General features: G+C 45.4%; 1 protein-coding gene across 3 annotated transcripts in view; it reads left to right on the forward strand.

The window, feature by feature from the left end:
- The window catches only part of PSMA4 (proteasome 20S subunit alpha 4), a 583,478-nt gene that overhangs the window by 434,420 nt on the left and 122,867 nt on the right, over positions 1-26,191 (forward strand). For all 3 annotated transcript variants that reach the window (XM_044077245.1, XM_044077246.1, XM_044077248.1), the window contains one exon: positions 10,115-10,238. In XM_044077245.1, coding sequence (XP_043933180.1) covers positions 10,115-10,238 — 124 coding nt within the window. The remainder of the gene's footprint in view (positions 1-10,114; positions 10,239-26,191) is intronic.

Raw genomic sequence — 26,191 nt, forward strand, 5'->3', positions numbered from 1 at the left:
TGCCTTAAGAAGCGTGAAGTTTGCCACTTCTGTCTTAAGAAGCGTGAAGTTGGCTTTGGAGACATTTTTTATGGTTGTTTCCATAATGGGGGTGGAGGTGGGATGTGGATGTCTAGGGTGATTTGCTTATGGTCGGATTTGACCAACGAGGAATTGACCTCTGGTGTGGAACACTGGATGTTCATCGTGCATACAGCTGCAGTAATCACAGATGCGTTTTCTGCCATCAGGCGGGTCCTCGGTCGTCTGAATTCCAAAGTCTAGGTCCGGCGTCGGTTGTTGTCGCTTTCTTTCCTGACGTCAGTGAGGCAGGGGTATATAAGACCCAGCCGACGCCATTTTCTTCAGTCTTTTTTGCCGCGCGGTGCCCGAAGCAGAAGCAGTTCGCAAGTGCCGGTCGGCCAGCTCCTGAATTTACGAAAAATTGGAAACCGAAGTCTTCTTTAAAGCTAAGTACCCTGTTGGGGAAACTTTTCTTGCCTCAGACCGATGTCAGAAAAAGTTAACAATTGTATTTCTTGTGGGAAGCAAATACCGCATAAGGATTTCCATTCCCTCTGCATACCTTGTTTAGGCCCAGACCACGACGTCTCGGGCTGTCGCTTTTGCACTACTTTCAATAAACGCACTATTAAGCGTCAGGCGGAGTTCGCCCAACACTTTTTTGGTAAAGCCTTTGATTATAAAATGTCGTCGGAGACTCCGACTACCGTTTTGTCCAAAAAACGCAAGGACAAGGACCGACACGCAAGGTCCGCTGTCTCCACCGACACCATGCCAAAACCAGCTACACGTGGTCCGGTTCTCAGCGAGATGCCTATGCAGTCCCTGACTACCGACGACACTTCTTTGGCGGTGTCTTCTGTAACCGAGACCGCAGGTACCTCGGCCCATACCCAGACTACAACCACCGAAGCCACTGTGAGCGTTGAGCCTCCTAATGTGGACAGGTCCACTTCCACCCATGGTGTCTTTAGACCCTCCTCTTCCTTTTCCATTAAGGCCTTTACTAAGTCCAAATCAGCCAGGCATCCCAAGAAGCCTGTTGCACAGGGCCCATTTCCAGGCCCCATGCTTAAAAAGCAGATGCCTAAAATGGCTGAGGATTTAATTACTCTTATCAGGGGTTCCCAACCCCATCCAGACAAGAGACCCAGAGTGGAGGAAGATTCTCCCTCTTCTGATCAGGGCTCCGTTTTTTCAGAACATTCTGATGTAGAGGAACACTCTTACTCCCCTTTTGAGGATTCTGATGCAGAGCAGTCCATTCCTTCTGTATCCCCACCAGAGGATTTTTCTTTTGGGGAAACCTTGCACACCTTGAGGGAACACTTCCATTGGGAAGGCCAAGACTTTTCTGATTCCAAGAAAAGACTTAGGGAATTTCTTTTGTTACCTCAACACAGACCTCTGGCGATACCTCCTGTCTTGGACATACTTGATGATGTTTATTCGGAGGCTTGCCTTAATCCGGATTCCCTGCCTCCTGCCCCAGTCAAGCCTGATGGGTACTACAGAGTTCCTAACTCTCACCAATTTCTTTACAAGAGCCATAATGCTGACCCTGAAACCATTTCTCAAGGCCTCAAGGGAATGAAGGCCTCTACTGCTAAGAATCCACTTCCTTCCGAAAGAGAGTCAAGATCCTTAGAAAGGTGGGGAAAAAAGTTATGTACCTCTGCCACCCTAGCCATGAGGGCCTTAAATTGTCAGCTCCATATGCTTAAATATCAGCAGTTTCTGTTATCACAATTAAGAAATAAAATGTCTCAACCTGAACAACCAGATTTGAAGGAGTTGCAGGATATGATGCATAGTGCAGAACAAGTGGGTAAACACACCTAACAATGTGGCTATGATGCCCTAGAGGCCTCAAGTAGAGCTGCTGTTACAGGATCAGTCATTCGTAGCTAGAGGCCTCAAGTAGAGCTGCTGTTACAGGATCAGTCATTCGTAGCTAGAGGCCTCAAGTAGAGCTGCTGTTACAGGATCAGTCATTCGTAGACATGCATGGCTTAGGGAACAAATCTTGCCTGATCAGGTGGAAGCTAAACTACTAGATGCTCCTTTACAAAAGGATGTGCTATTTGGTACTAATGCTGAGGAGATACTACGGAAAATGGAAGAAAAAGCCAAATCTATGCAAACTGTCAAAGCTTTTCTACAGGTTCAACCACCACGTTTTAGCAGAAATTGGCCTTCTAAAAACTGGTCCTTTCCAGCCACGGACAAGCCCCAAAGAGGTAGATACAGGCGCACAAAGGGCAGAGGACAATTACAAGGATCTTATAGAGGCAGGCAATGGCAAACTCCAGCACCAAGAGGTGGCGAAGACAGTGCACAACAATACAGGAAACAAACCCAATGACTTCCTCCTTTCCATGCTAAGCAAGTCTCAGCTGGCAGCACCCTTGGGAGGAAAGCTGGCATTATTTACAAGAAATTGGCATATTGTCACAACAGACAAATGGATCCTGGACGTTATAAACAGAGGCTACCGATTTCAATTTCACACTCTTCCAAAAATGAGAGGCATGCCAAACCTGCCACACAATCAAAGGGCAGAGGCACAACTACAAATTTCAAAGCTCATAGACATGAAAGCTATTCAAGAGGTACCTACTCACGAACAAGGTCAAGGTTTTTATTCCAGGCTATTTCTGGTACCAAGGAAAGGAACCGACTGGAGACCCATTTTGGACTTATCCATCCTAAACACATTCTTACTGCACCAAAATTCAAGATGCTCACATTACAGCAGCTTCTTCCCATGCTGGGCAAGGAGTTTTGGCTGGTAACATTGGACCTCAAGGAGGCATACCTGCATGTCCCAATCAGACAAAGCTGCAGAAGATACCTCAGATTTCTTGCAGGTTCAATCCACTATCAATTCTCTGCATTGCCCTTTGGCTTATCTACTGCGCCCAGAGTATTCACAAAATGCCTGGCATCAGTAATTGCCTACTGCAGACTTCAAGAGATACAAATTTACCGTTATTTGGACGACTGCCTGATCCAAGCGGACAGCAAGCACATACTTCTGGAACATCTGGCTTATGTAACACGGTTACTGAATTCACTGGGATACACAGTCAACAAAGAGAAATCCAGGCTAACACCATCTCGGAAAATAACTTTCCTGGGTGCCAACTTGGACACGTATCTTACGCTAGAAAAACAGGGGCAACTAACTCAGTACTTCAAAATACTAGCAAATTGTACCAGGCTTACTGCAAGGAAAATCCTGCAGGTTCTGGGCTTCATGGCATCTTGCATTCTTTTAATCCCATGTGCAAAGTTGCATATGAGGAAAGTTCAATGGTACCTAAAAAACCTATGGTCTCAACACAGCCACAGTTTGGAAACAACTATACCAATAATTCCATGTTTGCAAAAGGAATTTCTATGGTGGGCCCAAGCATGTCAAACAAACACAGGTCTCCCATTCTGCAAGCCTCAAGCAAATCAAGTCATCACAACAGACGCCTCAGATTACGCCTGGGGGGCGCACATGACAGACAGGTGCATCCAGGGCAAATGGTCCCAAAAGGAAAAGCACCTTCACATCAATCAAAAAGAAATGCTAGCAGTGATAAATGCAATTACAGCTTTCAAGGACCTCCTGCATCCAGGACAATTATTGATAAGAACAGACAACACCACAGTAATGTGGTACATAAACAAACAAGGTGGAACACATTCATACCCCCTGTGCAGACTAGCCATGACAATTTGGAACTTGGCTCTGGAATGGCAAATCGAATTTCAAGCACAGTACTTGCCAGGTTTGGAAAACACACTGGCAGACAATCTAAGCAGAAATATGACAGATCCACACGAATGGAAGTTGCATCCTTAAGTGTTTACAAAGATAATCCAAGCGTGGGGAAGGCCAGACCTAGACCTCTTCGCCTCCCACAGGAATCATCAATTGGAAAAGTTCTGTTCAAGGACCTTTCATCCAAAGGTCTGGAGAGTGTACGCCCTTTCATTCAGTTGGGCAGCATGGACAGTTTACGCTTTCCCACCACTGCCTCTTCTTCCCAAAGTGCTCTTGAAAGCAAGAGCAGAAAGACCGAAGATGATACTGATTGTTCCAGACTGGCCAAGACAACACTGGTACCCACTCCTGAGGAGCCTAACACATACTCCTCCCTGGTCCTTATCTCTAATGCCTCTTTTGCTGACTCAGCACAGCTACAAAACTCTTCACAGTCAGCTGAAAACACTCAATCTCGCTGCATGGAAAATTCCTTAACACCACAACACACCCTACTCCCCAAAGAAGTGCAGGATGTCATTTTGGAGGCCAGAAGGCCATCTACTAGAAAGGCTTACTCCGCAAAATGGAAACGGTTTTGCTCTTGGAATGAGAAAAAAGGTCAGGACCCTAGAAAACTGAATTTGTCTCAGGTGTTACAGTATCTAGCTGAGCTGCTGAACAGTGGACTTTCTTTTTCCTCCATAAAAATTCATGCCTCAGCCATTTCTGCAGAATTCAACACTGATCCACCCTTATTCTCTCACCCACTCTTAAGACAGTTTCTCAGAGGGGCTAAGAATATAAGACCACCAAGGAAACAAGCAATGCCAGCCTGGGATCTTAATTACATTCTAGAAAAATTAACATTGCCTTCCTTTGAAACCAGCTGCCTCAACAGATTTGCAATATTTGTCCTGGAAAACAGCTTTCCTTCTGGCCATTACCGCAGCTCATAGGGTTTCGGAACTACAAGCCCTCATGGCTGTGCAGCCCTTTGTCATCTTCCATTAGGACAGGGTTTCCCTTCGAACCAACCCGTCATTTATGCCTAAAGTGGTATCCAGGGTAGCTTTAAATCAAGTCATACACTTGCCTACCTTTTACCCCAATTCTCAAAACAAAGGGGAAAGGCTGCTACACTCCTTAGACATCCATAGACAGCTACGTTATTATTTGGACAGAACAAAGCCTTTCAGGAAATCAGAACAACTTTTTGTGTCCTATGCTGTAGGAACTCAAGGGAAGCCAGTTACCAAACAGACAGTTTCAAAATGGATAGGCCACTGCATACGGTTTTGTTACTCCTATCATGGAAAATCTGTCCCTACAGGCATCAGATCCCACTCCACCAGGGCCACAGCTACCTCTACAGCCTTCCTCAGAGGAGTTCCTACCAAAGATATTTTGGAGGCAGCCACTTGGAGGTCTGTGCATACCTTCACAAAACACTACCACCTGCCTTTATATTCCAAAACTAGAGCAGGCTTTGCCACTGCTGTGTTGCAGGGCATTCTGGCTCACCTCAGTTCCACCTAGTGCCTACCACCCTGTGCGTAGCTTTGGGATTCTGCCCATCTGTGATTACTGCAGCTGTATGCACAATGAACATAGTACAGTTTTGTACCTACCATAAATGTAGATGTTTGAGTGCTAATACAGCTGCAGTACAGTTTTCCCTCCCTCCTTCCCCTCTTGGTAAAGGCCTAGGGCTTAACCCCTCTTCATACAACCTGATTGGGTTATCCTTCTATGGTATATTTGCTTGCAACTACTGATTTTTGATTATATTGCATTGCATGTATATAAATATAATTTATGTATTGCCTTCCTTCTGGGGGCACCTGACATCTGGGGCAAGAAAGACTGAAGAAAATGGCGTCGGCTGTGTCTTATATACCCCTGCCTCACTGACGTCAGGAAAGAAAGCGACAACAACCGACGCCGGACCTAGACTTTGGAATTCGGCCGACCGAGGACCCGCCTGACGGCAGAAAACCCATCTGTGATTACTGCAGCTGTATTAGCACTCTAACATCTACATTTATGGTAGGTACAAAACTGTACTTTGCCCATGTTGGTAATGACCAGGTCTAGGATATTGCTGCCCCTGGTGGGGGTGTGGATAAGTTGATCCAAGGCGTTGGAATGTATGAATTCCAGAAAACGTTGAGCACAAAAGTTGGTACATGAGTAGTTTTCCCAGTTATTGGTGGGGTAGTTGAAATCGCCCATTATTAGGGTGTTAGGTTGTGCCCTAATATTTTCCAGTGTATCAAGAAATGAGGAGTGGGAATCCTGGGGCATGGTGGGGGATCTGTAGCAAGCTACAATTTGGATTGCGGTCTTGCCCAGAGTTAGTTGCATTTGGATAATCTCGGATGCATTATGCTGAGCAACTAGCCTGAAGGTGTGGATATCCTTAATGAATATGGACACGCATCTGCCTTTAGTGCTTCGGTCCAAGTTAGATGGCCGTAAAGTGTGGTGTGAATTATAGTCTGATTATGCAGGGGTGCTCCCTGGAGCTTTGAACCAGGTCTCTGTCACTGCACAGATGTCAGTTGTTGTTGCGTCTTTCGGCTTTTCCCGGTTAGGGGTCGCCACAGCGGAACTCCGTTCTGCTAATGATTGGTAGTTGATTTTTTACGTGCTGAGTTACCAGCCCTGACGCACAACCTTCATCGAAGGTACGCCCATTCACGCATGTCTCCACGCAGAAGACGCTGTAGCTGAGAATCGAACCGGACAGCGTCTTACTGTGAGGCGACAACGCTACCGCAGCACCACCACCGCGGGTCACTGCACAGATGTCAGTGTTCTCCATTTTAAGGAGTGCCTCGAGTGACTGTATTTTGAGGTTTAGACTTCTAGCATTACACTCAGATTTTGCTGCTTGTACCTGTTACAGTGGTGATTTTGTCATTTGAATCTTGCCTAAAAATGGCACTGTAGGGGTGGCAAGAGCCGTAGCTGGTATCCAGAATCTCAAGGGCAACAGGTGCTGGCCATCTCTGGCAAAGCATTGTGGTTTGTCAATCATGTCATCCCAGGCAGACAGATACTGGATCCCCTTAGAATGACACCAGAAGCTTAGCCAGTTGTTGAAATCAGTAATTTTGTCCTTGTACTGTGGCATCATTCTCGGTGATGGTAGGATGCTACTCAGGGCTAGGGTCATACCTGCCTGGGCTACAAGATCGGACGGCTCCTCCATGTCTCTTTTCCTGTAGTCCAGGGAGGTACTTAAAAAATAATTGGGGGCCGAAATAATAAAAACCATGCAGACATCTTAAAGCCTTGTCGTTCTTCTTGGTATTATAGAGGCTATTGAGAGAATATCTCTGTCTAGCGTAAAGAACCTCAGTAGACCTTGTTCTGTCAAACCTATTACACATTTGGAAGTCCAGTTGTATCAAACACCTGCACAAGGACTTCAGTCTCTTTTGCAAGATTAACAGGTCATGCTGGGAGGGATAGTTATGTATTACAGAGAATACCACTTCTGTGGAACAGTCTCCCTCTCCACATATAGGAAAGTACATCTCTTACTCTATTCAGATACAACTTGGAAGTATGGATGGGTAACCACAAATTCACTTTTGGTGCAAGACCAATGGCCCTCATGGATAGGTGGAACGTAATTATCTCAACATACACGTGTTTGATCAATTTTTGGAGATTCATATTACAAAATATAAGGACTAATGATTACTATAAGAATGCAGGTCTAGTCTTAAGGTCCTCACAGATAGATATCTCTTTAGGTACTTACTAAGATATTTATCTGGTACAAGACTTTAAAAATCTAATCCTCAACTGGCTGTTATTTTGCTGCATTTCTGCTGCTGAATGTCTTCCCACGATAACTCCTTAGTCCCATAAGAATTTACCAAATTCATGGAAGTGGTTTTACAGCATGAAGATTGTGTTTTTATGCTTATGATTATCGGCTATCATTTTCTCGGAGCTTTGTCGACTGTGACTTTTGGTAGGCGTACTTTGGCTCCAATCCTTGGACATCTCATTCAGCAGAGTGTCAAAGGTTCATAGGTATGTACTAGGCTAATGGCCCTGGAGCCTTTGCATGCCTAGCCATAGAAGTGCCTTGGCATCGTGCCGCCCAACGTTGGTTCCCAGTGCCTCTATCAAGTAGAGCTACTGGAGTGATCCCCAGGGTGAGCTTTCTATTTCCCATCCACTTGCAAGATTTCTCTTGAAGAGGGCCAGTGAGGTGCTCTGCTTGACATGTATGTGAAGTCTATTCCAGAGCATGAGCAGTCTCTGGGTTATGAACCTGTTCCTCCAGCATGTTCTGTTGATTGTAGTAATAAGGTTTAGGTCTCTGGAGGGTGTGGTGCAGAGGGATTGGGATTTCTTTAGATGTAGCATTTCTAACAGAGCTGAGTCAGGCATGGCTTTGTAAGTCAAGCAGAGATCGCCTCTTAGTAGCGGATATAGACAGAGAGTAGCTGGAGTTTTTTTTGAGTCTGTGTAGGACATGTGTTTAAGGCCCAGGATCCTCTTTGTGAGGTACTTTTGTGGCCTCTCCAGCTATTGCAGTTGTCTAGTGAGGTACATGCCAAATAGGGCATTATACTCGATTGGTCTGAGAGAAGAATAGAGAGAGATGATGACCTCTTTTCTTCCTGGATGCAAAACCCTTTGAAATGAGGCGTGCCAAATAGAAGGACTTTCTGACCACAGTGGCAATGTGGTGGTCGAAGGAGAGGTTGCTGTCAACCTGTGTCCTCCGATCGCTTATAACGCCTTCAGTGGGCTCCCATTGATGTGGTAATTAGTGGGAACTGAGTTTTTCCCAAAGGAGATGACACATATTTTGGCATTAAGCTTAAGGCCATGGTTTCAACACCAGTCATTGGTCTCGGTGAGGCCTTTCTGTAGGAGTTAATAATGACTCCCAGCTTGCAGTCGTCTGTGAACTTGGTCAGCCAGAGTCCCTCCGTGTTGGCCTGGTCTTCTGAGAAGTAGATGCCAAACAGGAAGGGACCCAGGACCGATCCCTGTGGGACTCCACTCGTGACTGGTCAGCAGTCTGACTCGAGTCCACTACTTTCACACTGTGGGTTCTATCTGTGAGTCAGTTTGCAACCCACCTAATGATATAGGGGTTGATGCCTAGTTTGGTGAGTTTATCAGTAATTCCTGAGTGAGGAATGGTATCAAAGGCCTTGGTCAGATCGAGGTAGGCGGTATGAACCTTCATCCACAGCTCTGGTGACCGACTCAGCAAAGTCAACCAGGTTGAGCAGACATGATCTACCTTTCACAAAAGCAAATTGCATGGGATCTAGAGTTTGCAGATTCCCTATATCCTTGTTAATTAGGTCCATGATGATGTCCTCCATATCCTTACATATCAGACTTGTCAGGCTAATGGTGCGATAATTCCCAGTGTCTGTAGTCACTCCCCCTTTATGGAGTGGGATGACTGTAGCAGTGCATCATTCTGTGGGGACAAAGCCTGAGGTGAGGCTGTGAGTGAACATGGCACTCAGATGTGGTGCCAGTTCACTATGTAGTTCATTTAGAACACAGCCAGGGATATATGTCCCTAAAAGTAGACCAAAGTGTCACATTTGGAGTAACTTTCTTAAATTTTGTTATGCTTTTGTTCGACAGACTTGGTCTGAAGAATTGATTTTATTGGCAGACCATGACAGGTGGTGGATAGTGTTACTCCATTTCCTTTGTTTCCCCCAAAATCTGGACCAGTATTGATGGGGTAGGGTAATTCCACCCTTGTCTCTAAAAGTTAATGTTTTAAGAAAACAGTGACGGAGTTGGTGCCTGGTAAAAATAGTAATACAGATGTATTAATGGCAGAAAAGGCTGAGATTTCTCAGATGTAGTGTCCTCAGACATGGCACCTAAATGTTTTATTTTCATAGCATGACTAAAAAAAATAGTTTTGTGTAAGGTGGGAATACGTGAGAAAGGCGGTAGTGATTTATCTTGCTCATTCTTACTGAATTTTGAGGTAGTATAATTTGTTTTCTGTATTTAGAATGGCTACTCATATAAGGAGTTAACTGGTGTTTGTCGAGTAGCACAAAGGTATGCCACATCTAAGTGAACACCATGGAGCACTGCTCTAAGTTAACTGCCATTTTTAGGGTAGAGCCACACAGTACACTGTTTTGAAGCACATTTTCTTAATGAGTATGCTGCATTGTCTTGTAAATTTGGCTTGTTTTCCTTTTCATTGAAAATTCTGCTTTATTTTATTAAGTGTAGCAGAAATATGTGTTGATTTTAAACTTTTCAGCATGTTCACACTTGACTAATTTAACAAGTGTTGTGCTCTTCATTTACATGCTTCTATCTGTACAGGCAGCAGTATCCATGCTCAAGCAGGACTACAAAGAAGGAGAAATGAATTTGCAATCTGCTCTTGCCCTGGCAGTCAAAGTATTAAATAAAACAATGGATGTTAGCAAACTATCAGCTGAAAAAGGTAAGATGTGTATGTTTGTGGTGCTGTTGTTAACCCACACCAGTGTGTGTTTGTTTTGTTAATTCAGTAGTTTGTTGTATGTGAATCACAATAGCAGAGCAATTAAATTTAAGCTAGGGCTGTATTGGTGAACACTGAAAGTGGAATAGTGTGTGGTTCACACTAGCCATGGAGAAAGGAACTGTGCTTTGTCATAAAGGCTAGAGTCAGAAATCACAGGGAGACTGGCTGAGAGAAGATAAAGGGATTAGTACAAAAAGGTGTTGGCATGTGTGAGAAGGCCAATAGTATTGGAAGACTCTGAGTATAAAATAGAGGGAGTTTTGTTTTTGGTGGGGGGGGGGGTGAGAAAAAAAATTGGTGGGGTTTCCAAAGAGAAGGAAACCAGTGAATTTCATTAAAATGGTGAAAGTAGCATTAAAAGAGAGAAAGGGAACATTACAAAGAAATGGATAGCGAAGAGGGAGGGTCCAGAGGGAGAGCTTTGCAGATGCCAGAAACAAAATAGCAAAGTACATGAGGGCCCAAGAGAAAGATGAAAAAAAAGGTGACCATCAATACTAAGGGAGGAAAGAAGCTCTCTTTCTGTCTGTGCGAAGAAGAGAAAAAAGGTACGTAGGGTAATTTATGAGTTATCTTCAGAAGATCAGAAGTATAAGGGGCATGGAAGCAGACCATAATTTTGGACAAATACTTTTTAATTTTCCTCATTGAAAAATGAAGGCAAGATGACCAGTCCGCGAAGCCTGGAAAGCAGGTAGAGAACAGCTGTATGTGAAGAAGAAGTTAGGAACAAGTAAGAGTGGTGGACGAAGACAGTATAAGGCTGATTTACAGGAGCACTTTTGCACCTCCAGTAGACACGTATGCCCTGTCAGTGCACTACAAATGTATTCTCTGCATACAGATTTTTGCCCTTCCAACATACTAGTGTGCATTTCAGACAGGTCATCTAATTAATTTTTCATTTAGTTTATAGTGCTTGTTGTGTTCATTTGTGCAGTGGTTTTGCGATTGAAAAAAAATATTAGAACAAAGCTACTGATGTTCTTCGTGTTTCACTGTTGCAGTCATCACACTTGGGTTATCTGCCTGCAGGTAGCCCTCAGTTGGCCTGATTACCCGAGACTTAGTATTTCTGCGTCAGATGCTGTCGCTCCAGGACTGACGTCGGGTATAAAATAGGCAGTCGACGCCATTACATCAGTCTTTCTTGCCGAGGAGCTCGACACAGAAGCAGTTCGCAACTGCCGGTCGGCCACTACCTGAATTTTCGTTTATGAATTGAATAATTCTGAAGTCTTCTAAAGCTAAGTATCCCGTTGGGGATCCTTTTTCTTGCTCTAACCAATGTCAGAAAAAGTTAACTGTCTTGCCTGTGGAAAGCAAATACCTCAGAGATTTTCATTATTGCTGCGTCACTTGTTTAGGCCCAGACCATGACGTACCTTGATGTCAGTGTTGTGCCTTGTTCAACACCCGAACCTTTTGTCGTCGGGCTGTCTTTTTCGCTAAATTCTTTCACACTCGATCTCCATATTCTGAAATGGCTTTGGTAAGCCATCCAGCTACCGATCTTCAGAAAAAACGTAAGGATAAAGACAGAGATAGACTGCATAGGTCCAAAGCTGCCAACAACGCTTCCGTTAAGCTAGTCGCCAGTACTCAAGTGCTTTCACAGCCCCTGATGCCCTATTCAGTGGATTCACAGGCCTCTACCGAAACCCATTTGGAGTCCGGTATGTTGCAAGACTCTTCTTTAACTATGGAACCTGCAGATGTCTCTACCTTGGATGGGTCTGGAGCCGCTGTATAGGCACCGGCTTCTGAGGCAGTTCTTCGCTCAACCGATATTGAACTCAAACCGACGACTTTTTTAACCAAAACTACCGAGTTTCTTAGGCCCAGAGTATGCACTACGCCTAGAAAACCGACGACCAAAGCACATGCACCTGCTCCCATGCCACAAAAACAAATGCTTAGAATGGCAGAAGACCTTATTATACTGATTAGGGGAAGTCCGTCTTCTCCTGCTAAGAGAAAGAGACCAGTCCCCTACAGCTTCTACAAACCAGGAGTCCGATGACTTTGAAATTTCTGTTTATGAAGACATGCCCTTATCTGCCTATGAGGGATTCAGATGCAGAGGAATCCGTTCCCTCTGCCTCCACTCCAGAGGATTTTTCTTTTGGTGAAACCTTGCATACCATAAGAGAGTATTTCCACTGGGAATGCCAAGACTATCCTCAGTCCAAAAAGAGACTCTGAGAATTCCTAGAGTTGCATCAGCACAGGCCTTTAGCAATACCCCCTGTTCTGGATGTTGTTGATGATGTTTTTATGGAATCCAGTCTTACTCCTGCCCCATAGGAAACTACAGAGTACCCGACACTCACAAATTTCTTTTCAAGAATCCTACTGTTGACGCAGAGATCATTTCCCAGCGGCTTTATGATATCAAGGCTACTACAGCCAAGAATCCCAACCCCTTTGGGCAGGGATTCCATAGCTTTGGACAGATGGGATAAGAAGGTATATACGTCTCAAACTCTTGCTATTAGGGCATTGAATTGTCAGTTTCACATGATGAAGTACCGGCAGCATATTATGGAACTTATTAAACAAAAAGTGGCAATCTTTACAGACTGTGCAGAAACTAAAGAATTGCAGGAGCTTATGCATTCTGCAAGCCAAGTCAGTAAGCATACTTTGCAGTGTGGCTTTGACACCCTTGAAGCATCTTGCTGGGCAGCAGTCACTGGATCTGTACTGAGAAGACATGCTTGGCTCAAGGAGTTGACCTTGCCAGACCATGTCATATCAAAGTTACTAGATGCTCCTTTGAACAAGTACAAGTTGTTTGGCACCAGAGCAGAAGAGGTTCTTAAAAAGATGGAAGAAAAAGCTAAGTCTATGCAACCCCCTAGATTCAGTAGGAATTGCCCTTCCAAACACTGGTCCTTTCCAGCCCCCTCCAGGCCTTCTCAAACCAGAGCCAGGGGAAACAGACCACCCCGACTACAGTCTCAGGGTATGCAGAGATCTAAGCAATGGAGTGCCCCCACCCCTAAAGCAAGGAGTGGTAAGCCATGTCCTTACGGAAAAATCTCACAATGACTTCTTTACTCCACTCCCCAGCCCTGCCCAATTGCTTGTGCCTCTAGGAGGAAAACTTGCCCTTCATGCAAAAAATTGGATGTCCATCACACAGGACCGGTGGGTCCTCAACATTGTATCCCAGGGGTACAAATTTTATTTCCATTCACTGCCAACCCCAAGCTGGTTTCCAGACCTTCCTCCAAACCAATGGGCAGAGGCTCAAAGCTAAGTAGTTTCCTGCTTAATATCGGAGCTATTCAGCTGGTTCTAGTAGAACAGAGAGGGGTCAAGGATTCTACTCCAGACTCTTCCTGGTACCCAGGAAAGAGGGCTCTTGGCACCCAGTACTGGATCTTTCGATTCTCAACACCTTCCTGGTGGTACCAAAATTCAAAATGCTTACCCTGCAACAGCTTCTTCCTATGCTAGCCAAGGATGCCTGGTTAGTTGCCCTAGACTTAAATGAAGCTAGTCTGCACATCCCCATAAGGGAGTCATGCAGGAATTTTCTACATTCCAGGGCAGGATCTATGCAATATCAGTTCTCTGCACTTCCCTTTGGCTTATTTACTGCGCCCAGAGTTTTTACAAAAAGCCTGGCTCCAGCCATTGCATGCTGCATGCAGAGAAATATCCAGATTTTCCTGTACTTGGACTGCTTGATTCAGGCGGACAGTCAGGAGTTGCTGTTGCAGCACCTGACATTTGTGAAACATCATCTCACTTCCTTGGGGTACACCATCAACAAAAAGAAATAAAAACTGATACCCAGTCAAAAGATTGTATTCCTGGCTGCAAGCTTGGACACAACATCCCAGATGACATTCCTCACTTCAGAAAAATACATCTGAATGACAGTCTACTTCAAACAAATGGCCAACAGAACCCAGCTATCTGCAAGAAAAATACTACAGGCCCTAGGGTTCATGGCCTTATGTATACTGCTAATTCCATATGCAAGACTTCATATGAGGAAACTTCACTGGTACTTAAAAAGTCTTTGGTGCCAACATTCTCATGACCTGGAAACAGTCAATGTGAAGTTCATTCTTCACTGATTGGTTCGGCTCCGACATGGCCGACTAGCTAGCAAGCTCAAAGTTTTCCAGTAGCTCGAGACCCAACCCCTTATCCCACAATGCACTGCTGGAATTACCTCAGATCTAGTTTGCCGCGGCCCGGATCTCTTGGTTTCCAGCGTTGCTCAAGACTATTATTGGGAGTTTTCATCTTTCAGCAAGTTTTATATTTCAATTGTTATATCTCTTACTATTATAACTGTATAATATTATCTAGTTAGCAGTTGTTTTCTGTTTTTCCCCCCTTTTCCCAGTAAAAATCTTCTGATTGCCTTCGGCCTTTTGGCCTTGGACCTTTTCTTACAGTTGTTAGAGTTGCCCTTTTGGGCTTTTTGATATTGAATTGCTATAATCCTCTCTAACTTTATATAGCTAAATAGTTGTTACTAGTTGCCTTTTTAGGCTGTGTGTACTGTGTGTAGTTAATTAGATTAATCCTCTCTAACTTTAACTATCTTATATAGTTAAATAATGTGTTTTTTTATCTTTTTTGATTTTGTGAAATATAGTTGTCTGAAGAGAAGGAAAAGCATCCAAAGTCTGGGTTTAAAAAATGCCCAGACTGCGGACAAAAGATGTCCGTTACGGATGCCCATGTACAGTGTGTATACTGTTTGGGTGAGGTGCACCTGCAGGAGTCATGTAGTATCTGCCACTCCTTTTCTACTAGAGTGCTTGCAGAAAGGAAGAGGAAGTTAATTGATAGGGGTATTATCAAACACCCTTTCTCAGAGGCATTGTCTGACCAGGATGGGGCCAGCAAATTGTCCAAATCTTCCTCAGAATCCAGGACAAAGAAAGGAAAAAAGTATGAAAGTGTTTTGACTTCGGCTTCACTGACTTTCTAGCCGCCAGCCTGTTCTTTTCGGAACCGGGACACTGCTCTGGAACTGGTTGTCAAAAAACCTTCCTCTCTACTGCTCCAGTCGGCTCCATCTATTCACTCCTCCAAGTCTTCTGACAGCCTGTCCAATCTAGATATGGACCGGCTGGTTCAGAAACTCTTAAAGGCAAAAGGCGTAGCTAAATTGCTGTTGGCGCAAACCCAACTGACGGAGCAGAAGACCATTATTCCTGAATTGTCTGCTCCTCCTCCGAACCATACCGGACCTTCAGAGCCGGAGGAGGCCAACCTAATGATTGTGGATCCCTTGGAGCCGACACCTGCTCCAGTGTTGTCAGCTCCATCTTCTCGGACTTTCTCAGCACCGACCGGGGACTCTAGGAGCCAATACTCTCCGGTCGGGTCTGGGGAGGATAGTCGCACCGACTTGTCAGTGCCGACTCTTCCTCTCGGGGCTTCGGCTTGGGTGAGCTCGGCTCCTACCTCAGGCTCAGAGCCCAGAGCTTCGGTGCGGGAGGGGATCGCGCCTCCTTCTGGTCCGTCAACTCCTTCTCATCAGAGCTGTGGTGCATTCGAAGCCATGAGGCGAGTGTTGTCTCCTAAGACTTCCTCATCTCAAGGTCTGGCCTCTTCCTCCCCTAAAGTGCCTGTGTCAGTCTCCGTTTCCTCCGATCATCCCAAGCGTAGAGACCCAGAGCCTCAGGTAGCCCCATAGGGCACTCTCTGCTCTTCTGAGACCTCTCCAGAAGTTCCCCCTGAAGAAGTTCCCAGGAAGAGATTATGCAAGAGGAGGCATTTGGTCTCCCACAGGAGTCTCTAACATCAGACACAGACTTGTATGAATCAGAAGGGTCCCCTAGATCCCCCTTTGAGGACATCTCTTTTGCGGAGATTCTTGAAATTCTTAGGCAGAGGGGTGATTGGCAGTCCAAGAGCCCTACTGAGGACGAGTCGGTTATCCTGAAGGCGTTCAGATCTCAACCTTCCAAATCTTGGATGTCTCCGCCCTATGATGAGCTTATGGATATTGTCTCTCGTAGGGCGTGGGAGTCACCAGAATCTATGGAACCTGTTCCTAGGAGGCCTAATAAGTTTATTTCTGCCCCTATAGACAAGTCCTTTTTGACCGAGGGATTCCCTGTTGATGCCATGGTGGTGACGGCAGCCACCAAAAAGGAAATGTCTGAGGCTTTCTCGTCTATCCATCCTCCTAACAGAGAATCTAGCATCATGGATAGATATGGGAAATGCATATTTAGTAAGTGACTTTCTCTCTCAGATCACTGAACTACTTGACCCATTTTACCAGACAGCAGAGAGATCTCCTTAAGGAGTTGGGAGATGCTCTTCAGGGTGTTGTAGCTACGAGTGTATCCGACAAAGTTACCACACAGCTCTCGCTACCCTTAATTCGGTAGTTAACTCTGCCATTTGTCTTGTATCTTACGCAGCTGATGGTTCGAGTAGAGCTGCAGGTACAAGAATTGCTCTTTGTAGGCATGCCTGGATGCATCTCTGTTCCTTCGCGGAACCCTTCAAGTCTTCCTTTACGAATACCCCGTTTGACGGCTCATCCTTGTTTAGGCCAAAGGTGAAGGAGACTTTGACCAGGTGTGAACAAGAAGGAAAGACTGTCTGCCATCGAAGTCCGTTTTTCCACCCCCACTCGACCCTTTCCTAAAGGTCAGAGGGGAGGAAAGATGTGGTTCCGGAAAGCCCAAGGAGCCTTTCAGGACACACGTGGAGAGCCCCCCTCCAGAGGCAGAGGAGGGGGGGTTACAATGGAAGACACCGCCCTCGTGGCAGAGGGCGGGATCCGCAACACCAGGGTGACAGAGATCACCTCTCTGGTCAGTCCTACCAGCACTCCTGAAGGGAGGCCGGCTGTCCTATTCTGGAGGCAGTCGGGGGTCGCTTGTCATTGTACTCAGAAGCCTGGCTAGATGTGACAAATGACATTTGGGTACAAAGTATCATTTCCAGTGGGTATTTCATACCGTTCTCCACCCAACTCCTTCCCGTCAAACAAATCCTGGACATTCCACCCAGTCACGGGGAGCAAGCAACAATAGAGGTACGCAGATTGCTAGAAAAAAGTCATCCAGCCAGTCCCGGCAGACCAAACAGGATTCAGAACTTAGTCAAGATTCTTTTTGGTTAAAAAAAAAAAACAAAACAGGGGACTGGAGACCCATTTTGGATCTCAGCAGACTCCAACAATTTGTGAGGAAAGAGAAGTTCCAAATGGTCACGCTACAGTCCATACTTCCCTTTTTAGGAAAGGACAATTGGATGTGCTCGATCGATCTCAAGGATGTGTACTACCACATAAAGATGGCCAGACCATCCAGGGATCACCTGCGTTTCCGGCTGGGAGCCAATCATTATCTATTCAAAGCTCTGCCCTTTGGTCTCAGTACAGCCCCCACAGCGTTCACCAAGTGCATGGCAATAGTCACGGCTCACCTGAGGCGTCTAGGATTCCAGGTGTTTCCGTACTTGGACGATTGGCTCCTTACCTCCACCACCAGGCATCAACTTCTTCAAGTGAGAGATGCTACTCTGACAGTCTGAGATCGGCTAGGCATTACAGTCAACTTTGAAAAGTCTGCCTTGTTGCCATCACAGCATATCGTTTTTATAGGGACAGAATTAGACACGTCAACCACCAGTCTTCGTCTTCCACCAGAAAGGATTTGTATTCTTCGCCAACACATCACGTCCTTGGTATCAAAGAACAGAGCAGCAGCTGCAGAGGAATTGAAAGTACTAGGATTGATGGCAGCAGCAATCTTGGCAATCCCGATGTTCTTCATCTCACATTGCTGCAGTCCTTACACTTGGGTATAGCGCTGTCCTCGGTCGGCCCGAATACCAAAGTATATGGCTGACGCCGGTCATGGCGCATTAAACTGACGCCAGGACGTCAGGGTATAAATGCGCATGACCGACGTCATATCCTCAGTCTTTTTTGCCGCGTGGTCCGATGCAGAAGCAAATTTGCGAGTGCAGGTTGGCGTCCTGAGATTTTCCGAAACCGGAGTTTCAGACCGAATCCAAGTTGGCTAAGTACCCGTTGGGAATATTTTGGTTTTTCTTGCCTCAGTATTTTACCGGATGTCAGAAAAAGTAAATAACTGTATTTCTTGCGGGAAACAGATACCACATAGGGACTACCACAGCTTGTGTATACCGTGTTTAGGGCCTGAGCACGACGTTGTTGGGTGTTCCTCTTGCGCTAGATTTAACAAACGTACCATAAAGAGGAGATTAGACTGCGCTAGGTTAGTCTTCGGGAAGCGGTGCAATAAAAAAATGCCGTCGGATGCTCCGACGCCCGCTACCTCGAAGAAGCGCAAGGACAAAACACCTAGGTGTCTTCACAGGAGGTAGGCCAGGCTGAAGGGGCTTCTCAGGTAGCTGTTCTCCCCTCTCTGCCTAAGGTGGTTAGGCCTTCCCCTACTGTTACAAAGGCTTCTTCCAAGAGTAGGCCAGGTTCAGCTGTAGCATGTGCTCCTCCTAGTACTTCAGGCCCTGTGCCCAAGAGACATATGCTTAAGATGGCTGAAGATTTAATTACTATGATTAGGGGTTCTATGCCCCCTCCTGACAAAAGGCCTAGGGTGGATCCTGAATTTGGGAATTTTGAACAGGATTCTGATATTTCTGAGTCTTCGGCTGAGGATTTACAGGAGTTTTCTCATTATTCTGACTCTGATGTGGATGACTCCACCCCTTCTGCTTCTCCTCCTGAGGATTTTTCATTCTCAGAGACTCTCCATTCCATGAGGGAGCATTTTAAATGGGAAGGTCAGGATTTCTCTGATTCCAGGAAAAGACTTAGGGAATTTTTGTTTCTACCTCAGCATAGGCCTTTAGCTATACCCCCTGTTCTTTCTGTGGTGGAAGATGTTTTTGCAGAGGCTTCCCTTAACCCTGATTCTTTACCTCCCGCTCCTGTTAAACCAGACAGATACTATAGGGTGCCTGAAGCTCACAAGTATCTTTTTAAAAGCCCTAGGGCAGATCCAGAGACAGTTACTCAGGGGCCTAAGGGGGTTAAGGCTTCTGTGGCTAAAAATCCAGTTCCTCAGGACAAAGAGGCAAGAGCTTTAGACAGATGGGGTAAGAAAGTGTATACTTCTTCAACTTTAGCCATGAGGGCTTTAAATTGTCAATTCCACATGCTGAGATATCAAATCTATCTCCTTTCACAGTTAAAGTCTAAGGTAGATGCTCTGGCAGAAGGTATTGAATGTAAGGAGTTACAAGATCTGGTACATGTGTCTGAACAGGTGGGTAAGCATTCCTTACAATGTGGTTTTGATGCTGTACAGGCCTCTTCCAGGGTGGCTGCCACTGGTACTGTCCTTCGCAGGCACGCCTGGTTACGGGATCAGAATTTAGCTGAGCATGTTAAGTCAAGGATCTTGGATGCCCCTTTACAATCTGATGTGTTGTTTGGTTCGCCTGTTGAAGCAGTTTTAAAGAAAATGGAGGACAAAGCTAAATCTATGCACACTGTTAAAGATTTTTTACAGGTTCAACCACCAAAGTTTAGCAGAAACTGGCCAAGCAAGGCGTGGACATACCCTTCTTATGATTCCCAGTCTAGGGGTAGGTCTAGGCGTGCTAGGGGCAGAGCTCAGGGTTCCTTTAGATCCAGGACAGGGGGCTCATCTGCACAGTCTTCAGGGGAGGGCAGGGGTCAGCCCTTTCGTAGACAGACACAATGACCTACCTTTTCCACTGCCAGAACCTCCACGTCTCGCAGCACCTTTAGGAGGAAGACTGACACTTTTCAAAGAGAACTGGAGTTTAATTACCCAAGACAGATGGGTATTGGATATCATTCACCACGGTTACAGGTTTTATTTCCATACCTTACCACCGTTCAAGGGCATGCCAGATATTCCGCCCCAACACAAATTGGAATCTCACAGACAAATATCCATATTGACACAGATAGGGGCCATACAACCGGTGCCTATGGCAGAAAGGGGCCTAGGATTTTACTCTCGCCTATTCCTAGTACCAAAAAAGGGGAACACGTGGAGACCAATTCTGGATTTGTCTATCCTCAACACCTTTCTGGACATCCCCAAGTTCAAGATGCTGACATTGCAACAGCTTTTACCCCTCCTGGGCAAGGATCACTGGATGGTAACTTTGGATCTCCAAGAGGCTTACCTTCATGTCCCTATCACTCTAAGCTGCAGGAAGTATCTGCGTTTCGAGCTGGAGATTCACACTATCAATTCTCTGCATTGCCCTTTGGCTTATCCACTGCACCCAGAGTATTCACAAAGGTCCTGGCTCCAGTGATAGCTTTCTTCAGACGGAAAGGAATACAGATCTACCCTTATTTGGACGATTGCCTGATTCTGGCTCAGGGCAAGGGCGAACTTCTACAGCATTTAAAGTATGTGATAACAGTGCTAAGATGCCTAGGGTATTCTGTGAACGAAACAAAGTCCAGTCTAGTACCCTCTCAGGACATGTGCTTTCTGGGTGTGAGACTGAATACAGCAGCCCAGATGGCCTTCTTAACCCCGGACAAACAAAAGAATCTTTCCCTTTACTTCCAACAACTATCACATCAGTCCGGGCTGACTGCAAGGACAGTCCTTCAAGCCTTAGGGTTCATGGCATCTTGTATTCTGGTGCTTCCCAATGCCAAACTGCATATGAGGAAGCTACAATGGTATCTCAAGAATCTATGGACACAGCACTGCCACGATCTGGACACTGTCATTCCAATAATACCTTGCATCCAAAAGGAATTCTTGTGGTGGGCTCAGCAATGTCACCTAAACAAGGGACTTTCTGTGACCCGGCCGGAGGCAAGTCAGATTCTAACAACAGATGCCTCAGACAAAGCTTGGGGGGCTCATCTCAATGGAAAATGGATACAGGACAAGTGGCCTGCCAGACTACAACATCTACATATCAACCTAAAGGAGATGTTAGCAGTCCAGTTTGCATTAACAGCTTTCAAGGAATTACTTCTTCCGGGACAGGTGTTGATTCTAACAGACAACACAACTGTCATGTGGTACATCAACAAGCAAGGGGTACACATTCTTACCCTCTATGCAGACAAGCAATGATTCTATGGGAAACGGCTCTCAGTCTACAACTGGATCTTCAGGCAAGGTTTCTGCGGGGTGCAGAACTCCTTAGCAGATGTGTTAAGCAGGCAAATCATGGATCCCCACGAGTGGAAACTGGATCCTCAGGTATTTCAGCAATTAACAGTGTCATGGGGAACACCAGACATAGATCTGTTCGCTTCTCCTCTAAACCACCAGCTGCCAAAGTTTTGCACAAAAGGATACACCAGGCAGCTTGGAAAGCGGATGCTCTTTCTTTCAGTTGGAAAAATCTTCATGTATATGCCTTTCCACCACTTCCTCTACTTCTAAAGGTTCTGCTAAAGGTAAGCCAGGACAAACCAAGAATGATCCTGATAGCTCCAGATTGGCCCAGACAGCATTGGTACCCACTACTGAGAAATTTAATAAGGAAACCACCGTGGCCCCTGCCTTTAATTCCTCAACTGTTGTCTCAAAGGACGGTCATTTACTCAATGTCAAGCTTCACTCTCTTCATCTCACAGCATGGCATATCCTGTTTTAGCTCATAGCAGGGCTCAACTTCCTCAACAAGTTTTGAATGTGATTATGGAAGCTAGGAGACCTAGTACAAGGAAAGTGTATGCGGACAAGTGGAAGAGATTTTTGCTTTGGAGTGCAGCAAAGGGTGTGGATGTTTCTGAGCCTGATTTAAGTGTGGCTCTTCTATATCTTACTGAACTATTGGACAAGGGTTTGTCCTTCTCTTCCATTAAAATTCATGCTGCAGCAATTTCAGCTCACTATGACTGTGATCCACCTTTGTTTTCTCATTCCTTGTTCAAGCAATTTCTCAGAGGAGCAAAGAACATAAGACCTCCACGAAGAGCTCCTACTCCAGCTTGGGACCTCAATTACGTGTTGGAAAAGCTCACTCTGCCACCTTTTGAGCCTGCAGCTACGGCTGAGTTAAAATATTTGTCATGGAAGACTGCTTTTTTGTTGGCCATTACCTCTGCAAGAAGGGTTTCTGAATTGCAGGCCCTTATGGCTGTTGAGCCTTTCTTGATCTTCCATAAGGATAGGGTATCTTTACGCACTAACCCTTCCTTTATGCCTAAGGTGGTCTCAAGTGTGTCTTTAAACCAGTCTATTCATTTACCTACCTTTTATGCAGACCCCCAAAACAAGGGGAAAAGATCTTGCATACTTTGGACGTGCACAGACAGTTACGCTACTACTTAGATAGGACTAAGGCTTTCAGGCAGTCGCAACAGTTGTTTGTTTCTTTTGCTTTAGGTACTCAGGGCAAGCCTGTGTCAAAGCAAACTCTTTCTAAATGGATTGGGTTTTGCATTTCCTTTTGTTATTCTCAGCATGGCAAGCAGATCCCAACAGGGATCAGACCTCATTCCACTAGGGCTACTGCCACCTCTACAGCCTTTCTAAGGGGAGTGTCAACTAAGGACATTTTGGAGGCAGCTACTTGGAGTTCAGTACATACTTTCTCTAAGCACTACCACCTTCCTCTCTACTCTAAATCTAGGGCTGGGTTTGCCACTGCTATTCTTCAGGGCATTTTGACAGCTCCTGCTTCTATTTGATTTGCCATCCTCCCTTACCTCTGCTTTGGGAATCTACCCAAGTGTAAGGACTGCAGCAATGTGAGATGAAGAACATAGTACAGTTTTGTACCTACCATAAATGTAGATGTTCGAAGATCCACATTGCTGCAGTCCAATTCCGCCTCCGTCCCCTCTGTGTTTAGGGGTGGTTGTGTGGTTAGGTTAGTACTTTATTAGATAATTGTTAGAAGTTGTACATAGTTTGGGTGTGGGGGTGTTTAGTGTTTGGTAATTTTTTGATTTTACCCTGTTTAGGGTCTTCTGACATCTGGGGCAAGAAAAGACTGAGGATATGACGTCGGTCATGCGCATTTATACCCTGACGTCCTGGCGTCAGTTTAATGCGCCATGACCGGCGTCAGCCATATACTTTGGTATTCGGGCCGACCGAGGACAGCGCTATACCCAAGTGTAAGGACTGCAGCAATGTGGATCTTCGAACATCTACATTTATGGTAGGTACAAAACTGTACTTTAGCAAGTATGCATATGAGAATCCTTCAATGGCTTCTGTTCACTCAGTGGTCTTACCAAGAACTTCCAATGAATCACACGATTCTGATAACGAATGCCTGCAAGAAGGATCTTCAGTGGTGGCTGACGTCTCTTCATGTCACCATAGGACATCCTTTCATGCTACCCCCTCCAGTTGCCACTGTGACCACAGGCGCTTCCCTGATAAGGTGGAGGGGGGGCTTTTTAGGGGAAAGACTGCCCAAGGCACATGGACAGATCAAGAATCACATCTGCATATCACTTGTCCTGGAGATGAGAGCAGCACTTCTAGCGTTGCAATACTTTCAGGACTCTCTTCCTCTAGGAACAATTGCAATACAGACAGACAACATGTCAGTGGTCTGGTACCTGAACAAACAAGGCGGGACCAAATCTTATCCCCTTTGCCGAGAAGCCTTCAGAGTGTGGCAGTGGGCAGTGTCATCCTATTGCTTTCTGTTAGCAGCGCACATCCCGGGCAAATCCAATGTCATAGCAGACAGACTGAGCAGGGCAAATTTATTGCCCTACGAATGGTCCCTCAAACAAGAGATTGCGGACAGGATTTTCCGCAAATGGGGTCAGCCTTCCTGCGACCTGTTTGCCAGTCATATCAACAACATATGCAGAAGCTATTTTGCCCTGATTCCCACGCCAGGTCACTCCCCGAGGGATGCTGTTTTCCATGATTAGCCCCCAGGTCTCCTCTATGCATTTCCCCCAATTCCTCTGATACCCAGATTTTTACAGAAAGCAAAGTCGCTGAGATGGACAATCATCCTTATAGCCCCTCATTGGCCTCAGCAGATTTGGTTTCCGTTTCTTTACCATCACATTCTGGAAGGACCCATGGATCCTGGACCCAGTTCCAGACTTATTGACACATTAAACAGTCAATTTTGATTGTGGTATTCATCTGATGAAGTGATACGACGAAAACGTTAGGATATTTTATACTACGTTAATGTTCTTTGGTTTGCAGTGTGATTTATCAGTGTTGGTTCGTGGATTTGCGCAATAAACAATCATCTGGGACTGGCTATCTGGCTTGTACCTTTTTTTGGTATAACATTGACCCTTACCAAGCGCCATTGTCTTCTATTTTACAATTCTTGACAGAAATTTTCAACAAAGGAGTAGCGGCTGCTATGGTGCAGGTAGCGCTAGCGGCTATATTTAATTTCCATCTAGGGATCGATGGATTGAATATTATGGCTCACCAATTGTCTAAGGCTTTTCTAAAAGGTTCCTTTCACATGACGCCTCCAGTGAAGACGCCTTATTCTCCCTGGAATTTGAATTTTATGTTATCTCACATCATTCTTCCTCCTTTTGAGCCTTCATCATCTTATGAACTAAAATTTCTGTTGTGGAAAACTATCTTCCTAGTAGCCATCACTTCAGCCCGCAGAGTGTCAGAGCTCCAAGCCCTATCCATCAAGCCTCCTTATATGGTCTTTCATGCTGATAGAGTATCTCTCAGGACAAATCCATCCTTTTTGCCTAAAGTATGTTCTGAGATTAACATCAATCAAGTCATTGAGTTGCCCGTTTTGTTCCCTAATCACACTAACAAATTGGAATATATGTTGCACAAACTCGATGTTCACAGACAACTTAGATTTTATTTAGACAGAACAAAAGGCATTAGGAAATCAGATCAGATTTTTGTGTCTTTTTCTGAGACCAGGAAAGGTAAACCAGTTGCCAGAACAACTGTAAGTGGCTGTCGGATTGTATCACTTACACATATTCTTGTCATAACATACCCTTGTCTAGTAAGGTGAAGGCTCATTCAAAGAGAGCAGTTTCTACCTCTTCAGCTTTTCAAGCCAAATTACCTTTGGACAACATCTGTGCGGCAGCTACATGGTCTAAACATCACACTTTTATAACTCATTACAAAGTGGATAAGGCCTCCAGGGACAGGGCTTCGTTTGGTTCAACGGTTCTGAAGAGTGTACGTCTGTGAGCCACCCAAGATCAGGTTGCTAGGGATGCTACCCATCAGTGAAGAATGAACGGTGAGATTGAACAACTTCACATAAAGAAGTTATGTACTCACCATAACGTTCCATGTGAGTTGTTCCATCTCGCCTTCATTCTCACGTCCCTGCCTCCTTCCCCCTCATGGCTGGCAGTTGACCTGGAGGCGGTCTTCATCCTGGTTTTTCAATGTGTGTTCATTCCTAGGCAGAATAATTATTGTACTTCTATGTGGTACGCAGCAAACAAGATCGGAGGTAATTCCAGCAGTGCATTGTGGGATAAGGGGTTGGTCTCGAGCTACTGGAAAACTTTGAGCTTGCTAGTCGGCCGTTCCTCGGCTCCGAACCCATCAGTGAAGAATGAAGGCAAGATGGAACAACTCACATGGAACGTTATGGTGAGTACATAACTTCTTTTTCCTGTCATACCCTGTCTAAGGACAGAGTTCCTTTGGTGGGCAGAAGCATGTTACCACAACCAGGGACTGCCCTTTTCTCAACCCCACGCCGCCCAAACCCTAACCATAGATGCCTCAGACTATGCCTGGGGAACACACATGGACGGCAAATGCATTCAGGGCCACTGGAGCCCAAGTCAAATCATCTGCACATCAACCAAAAAGAGATGCTAGCTGTGCAGAATGCCCTGACAGCTTTCAGATCCCTACTCTTTCCGGGACAACTGCTAATAAAAACAGACACCACCACAGTTATGTGGTACATCAACAAGCAGGGAGGGAACCCACTCT

Source organism: Protopterus annectens, chromosome 7.part0 (assembly GCF_019279795.1).
Source record: "Protopterus annectens isolate FY-2018-M chromosome 7.part0, PAN1.0, whole genome shotgun sequence".
NCBI lineage: Eukaryota > Metazoa > Chordata > Ceratodontiformes > Protopteridae > Protopterus > Protopterus annectens.